At 63.7% G+C, this 21005-nt stretch overlaps 2 protein-coding genes across 7 annotated transcripts in view; one reads left to right on the top strand and one right to left on the bottom strand.

Moving 5' to 3' along the window:
• IPO13 (importin 13) overlaps positions 1–9296 on the top strand; it is a 69458-nt gene extending 60162 nt beyond the window's left edge. The window contains exons 16-20 of one of the 5 annotated variants that reach the window (XM_073357966.2): positions 6253–6319; positions 6486–6544; positions 7041–7130; positions 7487–7668; positions 8768–9296. In XM_073357966.2, coding sequence (XP_073214067.1) covers positions 6253–6319; positions 6486–6544; positions 7041–7130; positions 7487–7668; positions 8768–8867 — 498 coding nt within the window. In that variant the 3' untranslated portion in view covers positions 8868–9296. Of the gene's footprint in view, positions 1–1515; positions 2888–6252; positions 6320–6485; positions 6545–7040; positions 7131–7486; positions 7669–8767 lie in introns of those variants that run through there. The other 4 variants (XM_073357967.2, XM_073357968.2, XR_012160517.2 and 1 more) reach the window with 4 other exon arrangements.
• Positions 9297–13287: 3991 nt separating this feature from the next.
• DPH2 (diphthamide biosynthesis 2) lies at positions 13288–20955 on the bottom strand. 2 transcript variants are annotated; one of them, XM_078854141.1, is made up of 7 exons: positions 20859–20955; positions 19235–19404; positions 18652–18764; positions 17688–17908; positions 15545–16186; positions 15007–15186; positions 13288–14531 (listed from the first exon to the last, which is right to left on the bottom strand). In XM_078854141.1, exons 2-7 carry the CDS (start codon positions 19385–19387, stop codon positions 14407–14409), a joined length of 1434 nt encoding a protein of 477 aa, XP_078710267.1. In that variant the 5' UTR covers positions 19388–19404; positions 20859–20955; the 3' UTR covers positions 13288–14406. The 2 variants fall into 2 exon arrangements, with proteins under 2 accessions (XP_078710267.1, XP_078710268.1); XM_078854142.1 differs by lacking the exons at positions 18652–18764; positions 20859–20955 and having other exon boundaries at positions 19235–19297.
• Positions 20956–21005: the final 50 nt, after the last annotated feature.

Below are 21005 nucleotides of genomic sequence, written 5' to 3'. Positions count from 1 at the left end.
TGCCCCAGCATCTCTGTCTGTGGAGGGAAGGACTCCGCATCAGGGGTGGCTGTTAGGGTCAGGTGGGAGATGCAGCGACTGCACCCCACCCCTCCCAAAGCCAGCCTCTGCCTCAGCATCTGTTGGATGCTCATCATCCCCCTGCCCTTCCTCGCCCCTCTCTGGCAGCCCCATGCAGCCTCTCCATGGGGCACAGCGTTTCTCCGCCACAGGTTACAGCTGAAGGCCACGTGTTTTAATGCAGTCTCCCAAGCCCTTCCGGCTTGTCCTAGCCGTAGCTGCCACCACTTCTCTGGCCACCTCTTTCTCTACACAGACTCTGAGGAATTGCCTTGTGCAGAGGAAGGCAAAATCTCCTCCTCCTGAGGACTCTGATTCCAGGAGCTGGTCTGACGACGTGGGCCTGGACGGGCCTCACTCACCACATCCAAGTGCAGCTGATTTCTGACGGAGAATCCACCGTTGCCCAGGCACTTTGGTCCAGCAGTTAATCACCTTCCCCATTCAAAACCTGGGCCTGATCTCTGACTGAATTTGTCTGGCTTCAGCTTCCAGCCCTGGGTCCTTGGCCAGCCTTTCTCTGCTTGGTTCAAGAGCCCTTCAGTACTTGGGATTTTCTCCCCAGGAAGGTACCTGCAGATAGTTGTCAGGTCAGCTCTCGGCCTTTGTTTTGATAAACTGAACAGACGGAGCTCTTTAAATCTCTCACTGTCAGGCATTTCCTCCAGCCCTCCAAACAATTTTGTGGCTCTTTCCTGCACCCTCTTCAGTTTTTCCACATCCTTTTAAAAATGTGGCCCCCGGTGCAGGATGCAGTGTGCCAATGTGAGTCTTGCCATTGCGGCGTACAGAGCTGTAATCCCCGCCCTACTCCCACTCCCTGCTCTTCTGTGGCTTTATCCCTTTGTGCCACAGCAGGGCACTGGGAGCTCCTATTGAGGGGCTTGTCTGCTATGACCACTGGATCCTGCTTTCCAGGGTATCGCCCCAGGCTGCAGGGGCGGCAGGCATTCCTTGTTCTCTGATGGATGATTTTGCATTCGGCTTGCTTCCCTGGGCCCAGCTTGTCAAGCCATCCGGTTTGCTCCATATGACTGTCCTGTCCTCATTACTTAACATGCTGCCAGACTTCGTGCCACCCAGAGATCTTCTCAGCAGTGATTCTGTGTTTACTTCCAGGCCACTGACAATGGTGTCAGGCCTCGAGCTGGTTCCTGGGGGACTCCACTAGAAACACCCCATTTGATGAGTTCTGTCAGCCAGCCAATTCTTTTCTTTAAGAACATGACAACATGAGAATGGCCAGACTGGGTCAGGCCAGTGGTCCAGTTAGCCCAATATCCCATCTTCCAACGGGCTGATGCCAGGTGCCCCAGAGGGAAGGAACAGAGCTGGGCAGTGATCCATCCCCTGTCGCCCATTCCCAGCTTCTGGCAGTCATTTATTTAGTATGTATAAATCTAGTTTATATTTATTTATTTTTTTCACTTTCTTATACTAACCCAAACATTCTAGGTGCCAGCCTATAGGAGCACTACACACCAGAAGTGAGAGAGCAGCAGATTCATGAAACCTTGGGTTCCCGCATGTTTCCAGAACATGGATTTTTATGGCACGTGTTGGGGAGGAGAAAGAGAAGTTAACTAGTTCTTAACCCATTTATCATGTGCTTTCTTGAAGGTGTGTAGTGCTAGTTTTTAATCCGAATTTCATGCCAAAAGTCTACAAAAGTTAAAATGTTCCATCTGTGCACTCACCTTCATCAGCCAGACTTGTGGTCTCAGCAAAGAATGGAATCCGATTTGTGTAGCGGAGCCTGCTTTCCATAAAGCCGTGCAGGCTGGCATTGATTACATCCCCATTCTTTATCAATTGAACCCAGGCCTGCTTTTCTATTATTCTGCTTGGGACTGGGGTCTCCTCCCAACCTGAGCAAGCCTCTGGCCATGTCTGCCATGTGCTTTATAAAGTCCAGAAGCACTTGTGCCTCCAGACCAATGTGGATGCCTTGAGCCCGAAGCCACCCAGAGTGTTTGGGTTTCTGGCTGAGGGCTCTGCCTCCCGCTCAGACTCAGCGGGTGCACGTGGGAGCGGTTGCTCCGACACCAGCATGGGGCCCCCCTGCCTCTTTTGCATTACGCTGGCCCTGTGGGACACAGATCAGACTCCCCTCCCCTTAGCCCCTAGCCTGGAGAAGGAGTAGAGGCCATGTTTTTCATTGTCTGGGCAGCCCTCATTCCCACTGGCTCTGTCTCAGCGGAGCCGTCTGTCAGCAGCAGGAAGAAGCGCACTCTTGCTCCTTCCCAAGCTTTGAGCTGCCTGGGGGCCCGGTTCCTGGTGCAGCAGAGCCCCTTCTTCCATTCAGCAGTGCCTCCAAGGCCCCGGGCATGTTCCAGGCCTGCCTTTCCTGTCCACATGTGTCAGCAGGCCAGGGGCTCAGGACTGCGCTGCAGGTGAGGCCTCTCCAGGCCTTCTTCCTCTCTGGCCTGGTGGTGCTCTCCGTCCTAGTCTGTCAGTCTCTGGGATGGGGGCTGCTGGGGAGTCATGTGACTTCCAGGAAGCCTCACCCAGAATCCCAGTGGATGCCAGCCTGCCCAAAGGGGACAGGACTGGGGCGTGAGCTCCCAGAGAGAGTCCAGAGGGCCCCAGCCCCTTTGCACTTTCTCCACCACACTTGATTCAAACAGGATGTCGCAGTTGGGCAGCAGGTGCCTGTTACTGCCTGGGCAGCCCCAAGAGCTTCTTCCTCGGCACCCAGGCTCTCCACATCTCCGCCCAAGTAGAGCGCACCCATTGGACCAGGCTGGCCCCCTACGTCCGTGGGAAGCTGGATCTAGGCAGATTGGAGGAGCAGAATATCCCTTCGCTCAGCTGAATCCTGCAACCCTCGGCAATGCTGCTCCATGTGGGGCCTCCGTCCCAGCTCAGCAAGCAGCTCCTGGTGCGCCCACCACAGCTGGCGGACACACACCTTCCTCTTCCATTGCTTGGGGCTTGGGCAGACCTTTCCCAGGTAGGTCAGAGGGTACTGACTGGGGGTAACTCTCATTGCCTTCCCCAACCCTTGGCCCTGCTGGGCCATGGCCTCGTCTCCGGGGACTCCCCTCTGTCAGGAGCCATGCTGCAATGGGAGGTGGAGCTACTGAACTTACGGGGCTGGAGGTTGACTGCCTGCTCCCATCTCTCAGCTGATCCCTGAGAGAGAGAAGGCATTTCACACAAGCCATCGGCAGCCTGGCTGCTCTTTCCATGGCATGAGACTCAAAGCGTTTGTCCTTATGGGTGTAGTGATTTCCCCAAGCTGGGTTTAGTAGGGGGCCCAGCGACGGGGCTCTGTAGGAACTGCTGCTGCCTTGGAGCTCAGCTACAGAGCCCATCTGGGCAGCTGCTCATGTCTCAGGCCCGCTCGCAAGGGCCTGTCGAGAAGTGGAGTTTCAGTTTGGCCCCTTGTGTTCTCAACACGGCTTCTGTGAGCCTCCTAGAAACACTTTTCCATCTCCACCCACAGAGCAGCTACCTCTGAGCAAGGAGCCCTTCTTGGAGGGGCCCCTGCCCGGGTGAGCTTCCCAGCTCCCACCGGCTTGTCCCCTCAAGAGCTGGCTGCTCCCTCTTTTGCCCTACCCCATCCTCCAAAGGGAGCCGCTCTGCCTCATTTGACAAGCCAAGCCTGTGGCCACTGCACTAAGGGACAGCGAGACCAAGGCTCTGTTCTCTGTGCAAAGTGCCCCCAGAGCCCTCTCCTGGACTCGGCTCGCTCCCATCGGCCTTGCCCTGAGGAGGACAGAGTCTCCTATGGCCACAGCTGTGAAGCTGCTCCCCAGGCCTCTGGCTGCAGCCTGCCTGCCTTCCTCCCCTGTTCTACTGCGTGCTGCTCCACACTCTTCCGGGCCTGCACCCTTCCAGAGTGTCCCTCTTTGCCTGGCTCTTCTCTGGGGCTTTGGGCGCCAGCATGGTCTGAAAGGTACATCTACACACACCTCCTGGGTCAGCTGATTTGGGCTCAGGCTGTGGAGCTGTACAATGGCTGTGCAGATGGTCGGGTGCAGGCTGGAACGTGGGGGCTGGGACCACATGAAGGGGGTGTACCGCACGGGATGTGCATGGATACTGTGCCTACATACAAGGAATATGATGGATCATCCAAATGTTACACTGAGCTGTCTCCCGTGGCATTATGGTACATGGCTGAGGTGGAGGCAGGGAAGTCAGCTGCCCCAAACCAGTGCAGAGAAATCTAGTTCCAGCAGCAGGCTGCGCGGCTTGATTTATAGCACACCTGTGCTGTGGGCCCACAGACCGGGTAGATGGCTCTCATTCCTCGGGCCTGTGTCACTGGCCGACTCCCGTAGTGCCCAAGAGGTCAGTCTTCGCAGAGTGAGACGCTGGTCACAGCAGCAGGTCATGCAGGCGGGGAGCTGCCCGTCAGCAGAGACTGATGTCCCAAATTGATGAGAACAGCTGCAGCGACACTATGCTAGAAATGGGGGGTCTCAGTGCTCACGCTCCAGAGCACAAAACTTCCATGCCATCCTACAGAGAGGTGCAACTTCCTGCAAACACGGGCCGTTGGCCTGTCATGTAGGGATGTCGGGCCAGCCAGCCCGCTGCGGGGAGAGCCCCGTGCAGTCACCACAGCTGCTCTAGGGGAAGGGTCAGGGAACTATTTTATTTATTTTTTACGGTAGACATCCCAGCCTTTCCCACTGCCCTGTGAGCAGACGGGGCTGCTGGCTGCCATGGGGCATGGAGAGCTGCGTCCTGTTTGTCTATACACACCTGCATAATCAGACCCCCCCGTCACAGCTGTAGAACCAGCCCTGTTTAGGAGGCACACAGCTCATGGCTGGCCTGTCACTCAGCTGGCTCAGGCCTGGTGACGCGCTGCAGATCCTGAGGCCAGGGTGGAGCTTGTGAGAAGGGCAGGGGGCAGTCTGTTGGGATCGCGGGTGGTGGGCTGCTTGCCAGCCTGCAGCATGCTGAGGGGCTGGCATGATCCAGGGCAATGGGAATCGGGCAGCGGCAGGTGTCTAGGTCTGTGGCTGCCCCAGCAGCTGGGCACGCTGCTCAGCGAGAGGCTGGTCAAAGGCCTGCCGGGGCAGAAGCCAGTTTCCCGGTTGGTGTTTGTCACTGGTAGCTTGCCCCTACCCTCCGGCTATGTGCACAGGGCGTGGGTCCTGTCTGCTGGCCAGTGTTTCTCTGGGCATCGAGAGCTGCAGCTGCTCGGTGACCAGGCTGGGAAGGATGGTCCGCTGCGCTGTCCGTGGTGCTGGTGGGCCGCGCTGGGCACTAGCCAGGCCAGCAGAGTGTATCCTCCAGGCTCCCTTGCAGGCTGTGGAAACGGCATACGAAGCTGCCCCTCTGCCCGGCCAGTCCCTCCTGCCGTGGGAGGGCTCTGGGATCAGGGAAGTCCTTGGCTTTCTTCCGCTGGGCAGAGGCTCTGCCCTAGAGAGGGCTGGGCCCACGCCACAGCAGCTTGGTTTGAATCCCTCCATTTCCCGTTAACTGGCGACAGAAATCCCCTGCCTCTTCTCTGAAGGCCCGTGTCTCAGCGAGGGTGTCACAAGCCACCTGGCTGGAGGTGGCCTGGCGTGCCAGGGCGTAGGGCACCTCTCCCATCAAGGGGGGTGGCTGAACAGCAAACGTCTGAGCCCGCCAGTCAGCAGAAGGCCGAAGCTCCTCACGCTACAGAGCCGCTTGCTAGTCGGGAGATGCCAAGCAGCCTAGAGCTGCTTCCCCTTCTCCAGTCCCCCCCTTGATCTCTGCCCCCCAGAACCAAGGTGTAAGGGGGTGACATGTTCAGACCTGGTGGCCTGGAAGCAGGGCTGTTACTCTGACCCGGTAAACCCCGTTAGCCCCACAAGGGGAAACCCCTCTCTTCGTAAGGAAAGGGGTGGCCAAAACCTGAGTGTTTCTACCGCCCCTGCTGAGCCGGGCTCTGCTCGGCCCTGGCAGCGTCCCTCTGCCGTGGTGGGAAGAGACAAGCTCCGTCCGCATCTGTGTGCCAGCAGTGTGCACGGAACAGCCGTGGCCGCCGGCCGCAGAGTCCCAGGGCCTAGGGGAGCACCGGGATGGGCTCGATGGGTGTTTTCTGGGGGAAATGGGTTTTCCCCTTTCTGCTGTGGGAAAGATGCTCTTCAGACTGGCTGCACCAGGTAAGTGTGTGCCCAGTGGTGGGGCAGTGGTGAGCTCTGGGTTCGCTCTGTCCGCTGGCTCTGCAGAGCGGGTTATTGTGGCTGTGTGTCTGCTTTGCAGGCTCTCAAAAGGAAGCCCGACCTGTTCCTGTGCAGCACCCTGGACGTCCAAGCGGTGTTCCAGTGTGGTGAGTAGCCCTGGCAGCCAGGACCGTGGCAGCCAGCCCCAAACCCTCTGGGGAACCGCCACCCCCTTGTGGGGAGACTGCAGAGGGCCGGGGTAGGCGTGGGGGGTGTCCTGGGGAAGAGGGGTGGCTCTTCTGGCTGCTAACCCCGATGGTTTCTGCCCCTCAGGTGTCCTCTCCCTGAAGTTCCCTGAGGCCTTGACCGTCAAAGCCTCCTGTGGCTTTTTTGTGAGTGTTGTGGCTTCTCTCTCTGGCTGGTGCTGGTCATGTGGCTGCACTACAGGGGCCTGCTTCGGGGGAGCTGTTCCCCTGGGGCTCCCAGGCCGACAGGCCCCATCCCAGGGTATGGAGGAGGAAGGCTTAGATGACCAGGGCTCCTCTCCTGCTGCAGCTCTGGGACTTGGTGCCCTGACCCTAACTGGGTCCCCTGCACCCTGGGGTTGGGTGCCGTAATCAGCCGGGCCCTGCCGTGCAATGTTCTGTGGCTCTGCAGGCACCGGGTGTCCTGCTCCTTTGGGCCCTGGGGCTTCTCTGGGTTCTGCTCCAAATTCACTGACCCTGCTACGGAGGAGGGGCTAGAGGTGATGGGCTTGGGGGCTCCTAGGCAAGTGACCGCCCTGTGCCCTGGGGGTGGGGGAATAGCGGCTCTCTGGGCCCACTGCTTGGGCGCTGCCTGAAGGGCTGGTCTCTGGGGCTGAGCTGAACTCCCCCTGTCCTGTCGCAGACGGAGCTGCTGCCTCGGTGTGGAGAAGTCCCCCCTGTGGGGCAGGTGGTACATGAGCATGGCAAGCTGCTGCTGCAGGCTGTGCTGGAGGTAAGGGGGCAGGCCCCGGAGATGGGGGAGGGGCAGGGTTTGGGCCAGGGCCCCGGGGGGCACAGCAGGAGTTGGGGGGCAGACCCTGGGGCACGTATTATCTGCCAATGTAGCGTCCCCTCAGCAGACCTTGGCCAAGCGTTGAGTCCTCCCTGCGTGGACCTGTGCCGGGTGGGTCTTCCCACAGGCGGGTCTGCACTGTCCCTGGCAGCTGCTTGCGCCCTGGGCAGTGCATTGTTGGTGCTGCTACATCAGGGCTCCCCCCAGGAGCGGGGGCTCCGAAAATCGGGCCCTTGGCTGGTGCTGCCAGGCCAGCACTCCTCTGGCACGCGCTCAGCAGGGTCTGTGCTTCGCAGGGCGTCGGGGGCCAGGCCTCCCGCAGCCTGATGGATCACTTTGCAGAGATCCTCTTCACCCTGAGCAAGCACTGCTTCAGCTACCTGAGCGTCTGGATGAAGGAGGCCATGCAGCAGGAGGGCTTCCCCTCGGCCCGCGTCAGCCCGGAGCAGAAGGACACCTTCAGCCAGCAGATCCTCAGGTGGGGCTGACCTGAGGAGCTCACAGCCCAGGCTGATCCCAGAGGGGAGACGCCCCTTACAGGAGCAAACCTCTTTCCCCCCCGCCCCCCAAGCTCTGCATGCCAGCTGGCCCTGCCTGGGGAGCCCCCCTGGCTCTATGTGCTATCCAGCCCCGCAAAGGGAGCCACTGGCCCCACAAGGGGAGCCCCCCGGCTCTGTGTGCTATCCAGCCCCACAAGGGGAGCCCCTGCCCCCCCAGCTCTGCACACCTGCTGGCCCCACAAGGAGAGCCCCCCCAGCTCTGTGTGCTATCCAGCCCCGTAAGTGGAGCCCCTGCCCCCCCCAGCTCTGCACACCTGCTGGCCCCACAAGGGGAGCCCCCTGGCTCTGTGTGCTATCCAGCCCCACAAGGGGAGCCCCTGCCCCCCCAGCTCTGCACACCTGCTGGCCCCACAAGGAGAGCCCCCCTGGCTCTGTGTGCTATCCAGCCCCGCAAGGGGAGCCCCTGCCCGCCCCCCAGCTCTGCACACCTGCTGGCCCCACAAGGAGAGCCCCCCCCCAGCTCTGTGTGCTATCCTGCCCCGCAAGGGGAGCCCCTGCCCCCCAGCTCTGCACACCAGCCGGCCCCACAAGGGGAGCCCCCCGGCTCTGTGTGCTATCCAGCCCCGCAAGGGGAGCCCCTGCCCCCCCAGCTCTGCACACCAGCCGGCCCCACAAGGGGAGCCCCCCGGCTCTGTGTGCTATCCAGCCCCGCAAGGGGAGCCCCTGCCCCCCCAGCTCTGCACACCAGCCGGCCCCACAAGGGGAGCCTCCCCGGCTCTGTGTGCTATCCTGCCCCGCAAGGGGAGCCCCTGCCCCCCAGCTCTGCACACCAGCCGGCCCCACAAGGGGAGCCCCCCGGCTCTGTGTGCTATCCTGCCCCGCAAGGGGAGCCCCTGCCCCCCCAGCTCTACACACCAGCTGGCCCCGCTAGGGGTGCCCCCAGCTTTGCATGCTGCCGCCGCCGGCTCTCCCATGCTGCTGGTCCCTTGGGCAGCGGGCTGGCTGTGGGCCAGGGGCGAGCATTGGCAGAGTCTGTCCCTTGTGTCTGGCTCACGCGTGTCCCTGTCTCCGTGTTAGCAGAGAGCGCGTGAACAAGAGGCGCGTGAAGGAGATGGTGAAGGAGTTCACCCTTCTGTGCCGGGGACTGCATGGCACCGAATACACAGCCGACTACTGAGAGCCCCGCCAGGAGAGCAGACGGACCGCCCAGGCCAGCTCTTCCCCGCACGGCAGCCCCCGTCCTCCCCGCCCCACTGCAATCGGCTCGTAGAATAACCCTCCACCTAGAAGTAACCCGCTCCGGACGCTGCTCAGCTACGACCCTCTGTCCCCCAGCATGCTCCCCCCGGCAGGGGCTGGGAGCGGGCAGCAGCAGCTGCAGGACATGGCAGGGAGGCTGGACAGACGGACCTGGCACAGTGACTGCCCTTGCTGTGGCTTGGCTGCCAGCCCTTCCCGTGGGCAGCCATGCGCTGGAGTCCCTGCGGGAGGCTGCCCCCTCGCGTGTCCATGGTGGTGACTGTCCCGCACCAGGGGGCCTTGCCCTCTGGCCGTGTGTATATGGTTGGGGGGAGCCCTGCACCTAATTATAGTCAGGATATTTCTATGCTGCGGCGGTGCTTCTTCTACTGTGCCTGGGGGAACCCCCCAGAGCCTCCCCTCTCCGTGCGGCCTTGGTACTCCTCTGCACATGGCCAGCAGGGGCCACTCAGGCTGCAACCCAGGGGGAGAGGAGCTCAGCATGCAGGGGTGCTGGGAGCTCCTGTCTGCCAGGGGTTTGGCTAGTTGTTTTGTGCAGCAGCCCCCTTGCCCGGCTGCTCTCTGAACAGGCTCTGGGCCCTGGGAGCCCAGGGCAAAGAGTGGCCAAGGGGAGCCGGCGTGAGGCTGGCACGGATGGGTGGAGAGGCTTTGCCCTAGCTGCGGCTTGGGAGCCCTGGCTAGCTGCCCGAGGGGAAGCACCAGGCCAGGCGAGCTGCAGACACTGGCCTGAGCACAGAGCCAGTAGTCGATGCATCTAACTGCAGCTCGGCGCTAGCCAAAGTGGCCTGCAGCAGAGCAGGCCAAGGCTTGTCTGCCGGTCCGTCTGGTCTGGTGAGGGGGGGGCTCTCACAGGGGCCAGGGCTGGAGTGTGTCTATGGCCTAGCAACGCCCAGGTCCCGGAGAGCCCTTCTCTTCACAACTGCCCTGCGGCCCCTCTCAGCAGGGGAAGGGGCTGCCGCAGAACCGGCCCAACTTTCAGGGGTCCAGCAGCTCCTTGGATCGCCCAGCTGATGGACCCAGCTACGCGTCCGCCCTGTGACCTGCGGGGGGCAGGGCCCTTCATCCCTAGGGCTGCAGGCTCACCCGGCCTGCACCAATGCAAGCCCCAGAGTGAGCGAGAGCAGCTGCTTCTACCTGGCCACGCCTCCTACCCCCAAGGCTTGAAACTCAGCTGGGCAGCCTGGCCCAGCCCCTGGCCCTTCTTTTGCTTAGCGGGGTTAGGGGTGGCTCTGGGCCTGGCACAAGCAGGGTGGAAACAGCCCCCGCGTGCTGCCAGTTTGTGCTCTCATTTGGGACCCTGCCTGGTTCATCCCAGTCTCACTGGCTTCTCTCCAGCCTCAGTTAGTGGGAGGCCACGTGGATTTCTCAAGCGGGTCAAGGAGAGGCTGCCCCATGGCATGGGGCCAGGTTTAATTTCCCCTACCGTACTTAGTTTGCTATTGTGTGATACTGTTGCATCAACCTTGTAGGTTTCCTTTGCTATGGGGCAAAGGCTGGAGCTGATGCATCTCCCCACTGCCCCCCCAGGTGTGGGGCAGCTCAGTGCCTGGGCCTGGTGGCTCCCTGCCCCTCATGCCTTGTCCTTAGCAGTGGATCAGTGGGGTGGAGTGCAGCAGGATGTGCTGGTGAGGAAAGGCGCACGCTAGGCAGGGCATGTTGAGACCCAGTCTGGGAGGCAGGGCCCGAGCCTGGCCCAGACTGGTGCAGGAACAGCCAAGGCAGTCCCTCCCGGACCTATTAGAGCCGCCCTAGCCCCAGCCCCAATGGCGGCTGAGAGGGGCAGAGGTGCAAGCTGCTTTTCCAGTGCTGTGGGGCCAGGCTGCCCCTTGCTGCTGCCACCAGGGCCCTGCTGGGAGTTGGCTCCCAGTCACCCCAGGGTGTGGATGGCTGATGTGCCCACTGCTTCCTGCACCATGCACCCTGGGGCTGCAGGAGGGAGATATGGGAACAGCCCCAGCTTGAGGGCACCAGGCTCCAGCTCCTGGCAGCCTTTCCAGGCTAGGCGGGGGAGCACCAGATGACAGTAGGAGCAGCGGGTGTCCTGCCCCTCCCTCCCTCCCAGCCTGCCTCAGTCGTGTCTGGCGTCCTGTGGGTCAGCAGGCCTGGCAGGGAGTGGGTCAGCCCCCCCTGCTGCCCATGTCATGGGCAGGCTGGGGCGAGCCCTGCCCCGCTGGTGCCCGTTCCTCAGGAGGAGCTGCCAGGGCGGTGGCCGGCTCAGTGGCAAGCTCCAGCCATCACGGCGCCACCCCCAGTCAGCCCCCAAAACCCTGGAGCTGGAGGGTGGGTCTGTAGAGTGTGATCCCAGCTCTGCTGGTTCCCCTCAACCCTGACCCGTAGCCCCTGCTCACGTCCCATTGCACCAGGCATTGTGCCCCTGTGGTGGCTGGGGGGGGGTGTTTGTGGGTACAGGGCCATCCCTGTGGGGTGAGCCCCACATCTTTTATCCCCCAGGTTCCAGTAGCTCCTCCTCCCATCCCTTTGCAACACCTTCCTGGGCCAGCCCCCTACTGGGGCTAGGCCCTTCGGTCCCACCTGGGACTGCAGCCTCCAGCAAGCCAGGCTCTCTCGGGGTCCCCTCACGCGGGTGCCCCCCATGTCCCCTGATCTCTCGCCTGCAGTGACTCTGTGAAGCCGGCACAGGCTCAGCGCCATCAAGCTGCGTCTTTCCCCATCCAGGGGGCTCAGGCTGCTCTTTGTCCCCCCTCCTCCAGCCACCCCCTAACCAGCTCACCGGGGCCCGCGCTCCTTGTCCTTCCACGTGCTGGAACGGGCTGGTTCCCCCGAAGGGCTGGGCGGCCAGGTCACCGGGGCGAAGTTCTGCAGTGTCCAGGCTGGAGGCAAGCTCCCACCTGGCCCTGGGCAGCACACGGGACGCAGACACGCATTACTCATCCTACTCCCCCAGTGCCCCCCGCAATGAGCTGGAAGTGAGCGAGGACACCGCTGTGCAGGTTAGCTGGGACCAGTGAGGCCAGAGCGCTGGCCCAGCCGCGGGGAGTGGATTCCTGCCCTGGGAAGTGTTTGCGTTGGACCCAGGGCTCGGGCTGCGCAGTGGGGCCATTGCAGTGTAGGCAGTGACGCTTTGCCTGGAGCCTGAGCCCTGGGAGGGCTCTGCCCACTCCCTGGGGCAACCCGCGCCTTGCGTCTGCCCCTCAGGGTCACACGCTGTCACTAGCGTCAGCCCCTTGGCTTCCACCCCCCCACCCTCCTGGGACTGAGCGCAGACCCCCCCGCAGGGCTGGGGCAAGCCAGGTGCACCCCACAGCAAGTCCGCCTGGCTGCACCCCGCAGGGAGCCCCCCCCCCAACACCCTGACTCTGGGTGACTCCGGCAGCAGGGTAAGAGCAGGACGGTTTCTGGACACAGCGTCAAGCGCCCCTGGTTAGCAGAGAGCAGCAATTCAGTGGGTCAGCCTGGAGCCCCGCGCGCTCTTCTGAGCCTTTCTGTGGCCCCGGCCAAGCACTTCCCTGACTCCAGCAGCCCACACTTACCCCCCCGCCCACCCTTTGTCCTTGTTCCTGGGGAACCTGCATCACCGCCTCAGGCCTCTGCTCTACAAAGGGCTGCCTTCCAGAGGGGGCAGGCCCCAGGCGTTAGTTGGTAGGTATCCACCGCCTGGGCAATTGGACTCTATGGAATGGGGGCCAGGCCCAACTAGGCATTAGTCGCGCGCTGCAGAGTAAACAATCTCCCCAGCCCTAATTAACCATGCAGCTCCTAGGGGAAACTGAGGCACACACCATAGTCATCCCACAGGAAAAAGCCCCCCCTCACAAAGGGTGAGAGTTCATGTTTGGGTGGCGCAGTCATTCCAGGCAGCACGTTAAACACAAACACGAGGCAGGATTTCCTCACACACCACACAGTCAACCTGTGGAACTGGGTGTTAGGGGACGTTGTGAAGCCACGACTATAACGGGGTTCAAAAAAGAACCAGAGAAATTCATGGAGGACAGGTCCATCGATGGCTGTTAGCCAGGATGGGCAGGGATGGTGTCCCTAGCCTCTGTTTGCCAGGAGCTGGGAATGGGCGACAGGGGATGGATCACTGGGCGATGCCCTGTTCTGTTCATTCCCTCTGGGGCCCTGCCAGTGGCCACTGTTGGCAGACAGGACATGGGGCTGGATGGACCTTTGGTTTGACCCAGTCTGGCCCTTCTTAGGGCCAGCACCCTGGCACCCCGCCCTGTAATGTGCTGTGCCAGCGGCCGGCAGGGCCCCTCGTGACCAGCGAGTGTGACACACCCAGGCCAGCCCAGGGAACAGCCCCCCAGCAGAGCTGGGGCTGTCAGTGTTGGGGGGACGTGTCCCTGGAGGTTTCATATCATGACATGTGCTTTCCCAAGATTACGCTTTAATTCCTGGTGACCCCAGGGCACTCCTGGAGGGCTGGCCCCCCTCTGCAGCCCCTCTCCATGTAAGGGGGCACACGGGTTTCCACCCCAGGCAAGAAGGGGTTAATGGACCACCTGAAGGTCCTGTTGGAGGAGAGCGGGCAGTGCATGTGGGTGGCAGGGGAGGTAGGCCAAGGGCAGGCTGGGGAGGCCGGTCTGCTGGAGAGAAGTGAAGCGTTCAGGTCATTTCCTACATGTTTTGGACAGGGAGGGGCAGAGCTGGGTCACCACGGCAGGGAAACCGAGGCTCAGTGGTTCCACAGACGGCCAGCAACACCCCATCCAGCAGGCCTGGGGGCAGGGATGGAGCCGGGGGGCTGCCAGGCAGGCTGGAGGAGCAGGCGAGCGAGGGGTGGTGCGGTGCTGGGTGGGAGCGTGACAGGGGCAGCTGGGGCCCAGGGCTGGGCGCTGGGGAGACCCGGGCTGTTACTGGTTCTGCCACTCATCCTGTGAACGTGGGCAGGTCATGCCAGGCCTGGACCCCACCCGAGAGGCCCGGCAACGCACCAGATGGAAGCAGGGCCTCCCCCTCACTCGGCTGGTCTGGCCGGTGCTGCTAAACCAGGGCCAAGGCCACACCGGGAGCAAACTGCAGCAGCGGGCTTGTGGCGGGCGTCAGCTCCACTCCCCCGCCCCCTCAGCGGGGATGCCGAGCTCCTCTACCTGCCCCCCGGCGCTGGGCAGGGGACCCAGGGTCAGGGCGGAGGCCAGGCCTTGCCCCTGGGAGCTGCCAGCTGGGGTAGCGAGGAGGGGAGGTCACTCCCCTGTGCCCTCTGTCCAAGGTGGCCATGGAGGCTCGTGGGGGAGTGGGCCGGGGATGTCCGCCTGCCCTGCGGAGTCGCACGCCGAACGCCATCGGGTTCTCTAAGGCACAGCTGTATCCAGACCAGCGTCACCAGCAGCCCCAAGGATCCTGCACTCCCAAGTCTCCAATGCCAGGCCCCAGCGGGAGAGGGCCACTGTTGGCACCGGCCCCAGGACTGAGCTGCAGACAGGCCCAGGGCAGGAGGCTGGAGCCCCACAGGGCCCGTCTCCCAGCAGTGGCGTCCCGCAGGGTCACAGTCACCCACAAGCCTCGTCTTCGTAGGCGATCGCGATCCCCCTCCGGCCCGGCACGGCCTTTGTCACGGGCGTCTGGCCCAGCTGCTGCTCCAAGCCCCGCCAACTGCGCGACTCCAGGAAGGAAGCTGGGAGCAAGGGAGGGGGAGAGTGGTTAGTGGGAACCGGGCACAGGCCTGTGGGGGAGCTCCCGGCTGCTCCAGCCTGGGCTTCTCCCAGCAGGGGGCGCTGCAGGGACAGGAGCATTGGCTGGGGGTGGGGGTCACGGCTATTCCAATCCAAGCAGGGGGCACTGTGGGGAGTGGGGCAGGCTGGGTGGGGTTCCGGATACTCCAGCCCCAGCAGGAGGCGCTGTGGGACGGGGAGGGCTGGCTGGGTCGGGTTCCGGATACCCCAGCAAGGGGTGCTGTGGCAGGCTGGGTCGGGTTCCGGATACCCCAGCCCCAGCAAGGGGCGCTGTGGGATGGGGGGGCAGGCTGGGTGGGGTTCCGGATACTCCAGCCCCAGCTAGGGGCGCTGTGGGCAGAGGTTTGGCATCACTTTATGGGGTGGAGAGGGTGGACAGGGGAGACACAGGGAGGGCAAATAAAGCGAAGTTCAAACCTGCCGGGCTGATCTCGGCCAGTGCGAGCGCCGGGTTCCTGCAGGCCAGGGCAGAGCTGGAGGATGGGGCCGGGGAGCTGGAGAGCCCAGCCGCGCGCAGCTCCCCAGTGATCAGCGACACGTCGGGAACGTCGCCTTCTCCGGGGACCGTGTCTGGGAAGCCGACATGTGCACAGCCACCTGCCCGGGTGAGAGACATCAGAGAGCAGCCTCTGGGGGCAGCCAGCCCCAAATCCACCCTACCAGGCTGGGGCCCACACCCACAGCTACCCACCCTGGGGTTACCCTGCATCTGGAGCCTCACACGGTCCAGCTCACCCAGTGAGTCAGGGTGGGAGCCGCGTGGCCACATAACGTGAGAACTGGGTATGGCAGGGCTCCCGGCTACTCCAGCCCCGGCCTCTCCCAGCAGGAGGCGCTGTGGGGAGCAGGGCAGAGTGCGGGCTTGGGGGGAGCCCCAGCCCCGGCCAGCAGGGGGCGCTGCAATAGCTCCCGGTGGCTCTGGTGCTGTCCCCTTGGCACGGAGCCGGCCGGGTACCTGGCAGCAGGTCTCTGAAGTCGGTGACGTAGAGGTTGCTCCATTCCCGGGCTGGGTTGCAGGCCAGCTCCAGCTCGTAGGGTGTCACCACGGGCCGGTAGAAGTCCCTGGAGTCCAGCAGGGAGTTCTGGGGACAGGCCACCAGCACGAAGACGTCCACCTCCAGGAAGTTGGCCAGCTTGGCGGGGCTCAGCTTGCCCATGGCCAGGGTGTAGCTGCGCTTGCCGGCCCGGCTCAGGATGCCCCGCAAGTGTTCCAGGATGGAGAGGTAGCCGGCCACGCCCAGCGTGCCCACCAGGATGCCCACCACGCGGGCGTCCCGCGCCCGCTCCACCAGGTAGAGGCGCCTCAGCAGCGCCCGGTTGCCGTCGAGGCTCTCGCGCCGGCCATGGCCCGTGGCCGGGTTGAAGGAGCTGAAGGGGCAGCGGTTCCAGCTCAGCATGAAGTTGGTGAGGGCCAGGCCCTCGGCGCCCACATAGAACATGGCGTAGTCCTTCAGCCCGCTCTGCGCCTCCACTGCAAAGAGGCGCCCGAACTGCCGCACCAGCCCCGGGCCCTGCGGGCAGTCGGGGGCCTCATCACTCGCCAGGCGGGAGAAGACGACATGGGGGTACTCCGGGCCCAGCAGCTGCTCCAGCTCACCTGGGGGGAAGGGGATGACAGGCTGAGCAGGCCCCACGCAGGCCAGCCCCATGCAGAGAGCCCGCCGGGCAGGGACAGCAGAGGGCTGCCAGGCAGAGGCATCGGTAGGCCTGTGTATGGGGGACCCAGGCCGGGGCAGCAGGGGCCCGTGGAGCTCAGGGGATCGGACGGGCTAGCCAGCCTGGTTTGGTTCCTGCTGCTGCTCTGACCCATCCCCCCCGGCGAGGAGCAGTGTTGCAGCCAGCGCGCGACCCCCCCTGCACGCTGTGACAATGTACCCCAAACTCCCCACAGTGATAGGATGATGATGATGCATCTGGTACAAGATCAGTCATGTGGGGGGTCTCCGGAAAAGTGATGATTTGCTGGATAGGATCACCCGATCCGTGGGCATGTGTCATTTTTGTATCTGGAGTTACAAATATTGACTGGGGAACTGCACTTCAAATGGGCTCACCCTGGGCGACACCCACAGCCAGCCTGTCAGGTACAGCAAGGAAGAAGCTTGACTGTGCCGATGGCCTATCAGCAAAGCCAATGGACCATGGAAAAGCTTGGCCTTCTGGTGAACGTTTCAGCCAGCCAATGAGTAATGGCTGCTATGACCCAGCAAGGACATGTGACCAGACCACGTGACCCTGAACTCCATTTTGGTACCTGTATTTTTCCACAGACTGGGCTGGGAACTTAGCTGGGAACAAAGGGTTCCTGCCAAAGGGAGAGACTATATAAGGTGTGGAGTGAGATCATGATTGGTCTTCACTTCCCCACAACTCAACACTTGGAAGCAGCTTCAAAAGACAAAGGACTTGGAAGGGGGGAGGGGAACCCAGGTTGCCCAGCAATTGCAGTCTGTGCCTTAACAATCTGCAAGCCGGCTTGTCCCATCAGTCAGGGTAAGAAGCAGCTAATTCAAATGCCATCTGTCTAGTATGTCAGGCTTAGTTGCGGTTTTGTTTATTTGCTAGGTAATCTGCTTTGATCTGTTTGCTATCCCTTATAATCACTTACAATCTCTTTCTGCAGTTAATACACTTGTTTTAAGTTTTATCTTAACCAGTGTGACTTTAAGTGAAGCACCTGGAAAATCTCAGCTTGGTTAACACAGGCTTGTTGCGCATCTCTCACCCTCATTGAGGGAACTATATTAACGAGCTTGCCCTGTATAGATCCCTATGCAGTGCAAGATGCTATAATACTGGGTTTATACTCCAGTAGGGGTGTAAGGCGGGGGAGCTGGGAAATTGGCTGGTGTCTCCTGTTTGTCCTTGAGTGGCTTAGGTAAAGCACTCAGGTAGCTCAGCTGGGTGCGTGGCGCCACCTGCTGTTGTGTTGGGTGCTAACAGGGCCTGGAAAGGTTGGCTGAATCACCAGCACAGCAGCGTGAGAAGGGCCAGCCCAGCTGGGTGATTTAGGGGGCACAGTGGTTCACACGACCCCCAGACCGCACCCCGGGGGTGACAACCCATCACACATGGCCCACCCCGGACGCAGCTCTCACCTAGCGCGTGGGCGTAGACCACGTCACTCAGCACCACCACGTGGCTCTGGCGGTCAGGGTAGAGCTCCCGGAAGGCCCCGGCGCAGTGCTCCGTGTCCAGGGGCTGCTGGCCAAACACGTGCAGCACCAGCAACTTCCTGCAAGGGCTGAGACACGCTGGGCCGTAGTGCACCACGGCCTCTGCCCCCACGTGCTCCGCAGCCACCTCGTCCACACAGCAGCTACCGGGGGAAGGGAAAGCGTCAGCCGGAGACACGGCGACCTCGGGGTCCCGCAGGCAATGCAGCACAGGAGGCTGCTCTCCTCTGCCCCCACCTCCTCCCGCTGGGCCCTGCACTCCGACACCGGGGTGCCCGGCCACTCTAGCCACAGTCGCAGCGGGCCCAGCATCGCTTTGGGCAACCTCCCCGGAGCCTGCACTGGCCACAGCGGGAGAGGAGGGGCCCGACAGCCCAGCAGTGAGCAACGCGCCCTGCTCCTCACGGAACCTCCCAGGGGAGGGCAGAGGAGCGGGGATTCACAGGAGCCCCTCAAACCGACGGGGATGGCACGGGCGACCTATCAGTCAAATCAAGCCCAAAGCTGCCATTGCTTACGGGGTGGGGTACAAGTCACGCCCCTCTCCGGAGGGGAGCAGCCAGTTGCTCACTGTAGTGGGACTTGGCACAGAGTGATCAGACGGGCGTGTTGACAGGACCCAGGGGGAGCAGCGAGAATGCCAGAGGGGCCGCAGGACAGGAGGAAAAATTGGGGGGGAGCCCTCTGAGCCCCAAGAGGAGGCAGGGGCCCAATCGGAGGGGGATGGGCCGTGCCACCTGGCAGCCCAAGGCTGGGCGCACAGCGGCTCCTGTCCTGGGGGGCAGCTTCTCACCTCTCACGGATCCAGCATGGGGGAAGGGCTGAGGCTGGAGCCCAACCTGAGCCAGGTGTGGGGGGCCCCACGCCGCCCCTCCGCAGCACCTACCTGCCGTACGACGTGTCCCCCAGGACGTACATTTTGCTGCCGGTCGCCTCCTCCATCTTGGCTGCGACGGCGACTGAATCTGCCAGGAGCTCGTCGGGGAACTGCAGGGCAACCTGCCGGCAGGGCCAGCGCAGGGAGACGTGGGTACATGCAAGGCCCAGCCCCCCCATATGGAGCCCCTGCCCAGCCACGCTTAGGGCAGCCCCACCAAGCAGAACAGGGATCTCTGCAGCCAGCTGTGGCCCCATCGTGGGCTGCCTGGGTCAGGGAGCCGAAGAGCCATTCAGTTCTCTGTGACACCCCCTCAGCCCCGGGGTGCTGCTGCCCGCTCCACCGGCAGGCCGGGGCGCCAGGACAATCCCCAGCTCCCCAGGGAACCTGCCCCAGCTATCGGGAGAGGCGCAGCCAGGCTGAAGGGCGCGTGCGGCCAACCTCTGTGGGAGGGTCACTGGCAGCGCCAGCCGCTGTGGGCCTGCACCTGGGGGTGGGAGGTGGGTCTGACACCAGCGTGCTACCCAGGGGAGATAAGGGACCACGGACAGGCCTGGGGGGGAGAACGTCCGAGCTCTCGACACCGACTCACCCTGCGAAACCCGCTTGCTGTGACGAAGGCCGCGGCTCGCTCCAGCTCGTAGAACGCATCGAGGGCCTGGGCAGGGGTCCTGCCGCTCGACTCCTTGACAGCCAGGGCCCTCTGGACCACCTCGGCCCCATCGTGACTGAAGAGGGTCGCCATGGTCACCCCAGCATCACCTGCACCCACAGGCCGTGGGGAAGGAAGCTGGAGCATTTATCAGGGTTTGGCCGCGCTCCGGAGGCTGCAGTGGCGTGGCTGTGACGGGTCCGTGCAGCCGTAACAGTGCCGGGGAACCCCCGGGTCGGTGTAGGTCCCCCGCCTCCCTCCCCCAGCCTAGCGCCGGCCACGGGGGGCTTAGGTCACTTTCCTCACAGCCCCGAGCGACACCGCGCCGAGCGCAGCCTGGCCTCAGTCTCTGTACCTGAGCGGCCGCTCGGCGAGGGTGTCGCCGGGCCCCACCCGGCCCCCGGGAAAGGAGAGGGGCAGGAAAGCACTGGGCAGAGCTCCCCAGCTGGGACCAGCGCACAGGGGCCCCTGCACCGACCTGGCTCCCGAGCCTGGGGCAGGGGACTCAGGGCCTTTCGCCGCTAGGGGGCGCCGACCCCGATCCAGCTCCAGGGGGGCGGTCTGGCTGGCTCGGGGTGGGGGGGTGTTGGAGGGACTGGCTGGCTCAAGGGGGCCAGGTCGGGGGTGGGAGCTGGGGTGGGCTGGCTCGGGGAGCGTCATGGGGGCGGGACTGGGGGGCAGAGTGAGGGGCAGGGGAAGCTGGCGCGGGCTGGCTTGGGGAGAGCTGTGGGGGGAGGGACTGGGGGGCAGAGTGGGGGGCGGGGGGGGAGCTGGGGCGGGCTGGCTCAGGGAGAGCCGTGGGGGGAGGGACTGGGGGGGGGAGCTGGGGCAGGCTGGCTCGGGGAGAGCCATGGGGGGAGGGACTGGGGGGCAGAGTGTGGGGGGGAGCTGGGGCGGGCTGGCTCGGGGAGAGCCGTGGGGGAGGGACTGAGGGGCAGAGTGGGGGGCAGGGGAAGCTGGGGAGAGGGACTGGGGGGCAGAGTGGGGGCGGGGGGGAGCTGGGGAGAGCCGTGGGGGGAGGGACTGGGGGGCAGAGTGTGGGGGGAAGCTGGGGCAGGCTGGCTCGGGGAGAGCCGTGGGGGGAGGGACTGGGGGGCAGAGTGGGGGCGGGGGGGAGCTGGGGAGAGCCGTGGGGGGCGGGACTGGGGGGCAGAGTGGGGGGCAGGGGAAGCTGGGGAGAGCCGTGGGGGCGGGACTGGGGGGCAGAGTGTGGGGGGGAGCTGGCGCGGGCTGGCTCGGGGAGAGCCGTGGGGGGAGGGACTCGGGGGCAGAGTGGGGGGCAGGGGAAGCTGGGGAGAGGGACTGGGGGGCAGAGTGGGGGGCAGGGGAAGCTGGGGCAGGCTGGCTCGGGGAGAGCCGTGGGGGAGGGCCTGGGGGGGCGGGGGTCTGGCTGCCGTGGGGGGCGGGACTGGGGGGCTGGAGGGGGTTGTGGGGGGCGGGGCTCTGGCTGCCTGGGGGGTCCCAGCGGGCTCCCATAAGGAGCCCGGCGCCCAGGTCTAGCCGTCACTAGGGCCCAGAGTGAACAGCCCCCGTCCCACGCGGGGTCCCAGCCTCCCCCACTCACCGGCCTCCCCGGCAGAAACCACATGGACTCGCCCGGGACTTGCTCCCAGGGCAAGGACAGAGCCAACCAATGACGAGCCGGCGCTGTCCCCGCCCGGAAATCCCGCCCCCAGAGCTCGGAGCCAATCGCAACACGTGTGGGAGAGAG

This window comes from Lepidochelys kempii, chromosome 8 (genome assembly GCF_965140285.1).
Source record: "Lepidochelys kempii isolate rLepKem1 chromosome 8, rLepKem1.hap1, whole genome shotgun sequence".
Taxonomy (NCBI): Eukaryota; Metazoa; Chordata; order Testudines; family Cheloniidae; genus Lepidochelys; species Lepidochelys kempii.
The sequence above is the reverse complement of the archived record's forward strand: the minus strand, read 5'-3'. Positions and strand labels throughout refer to the sequence as shown.

What these genes read in the sequence shown, in the direction of transcription:
- DPH2 (XM_078854141.1), bottom strand. Translation starts at nt 19,387, where the DNA reads ATGGCGACCCTCTTCAGTCACGATGGGGCCGAGGTGGTCCAGAGGGCC. An exon ending in GGGGACACGTCGTACGGCAG is followed by an intron (nt 17,909 to 18,651) that starts GTAGGTGCTGCG and finishes TTCCCCCGGTAG; the next exon opens with CTGCTGTGTGGACGAGGTGG. An exon ending in GGTCTACGCCCACGCGCTAG is followed by an intron (nt 16,187 to 17,687) that starts GTGAGAGCTGCG and finishes CCTTCCCCCCAG; the next exon opens with GTGAGCTGGAGCAGCTGCTG.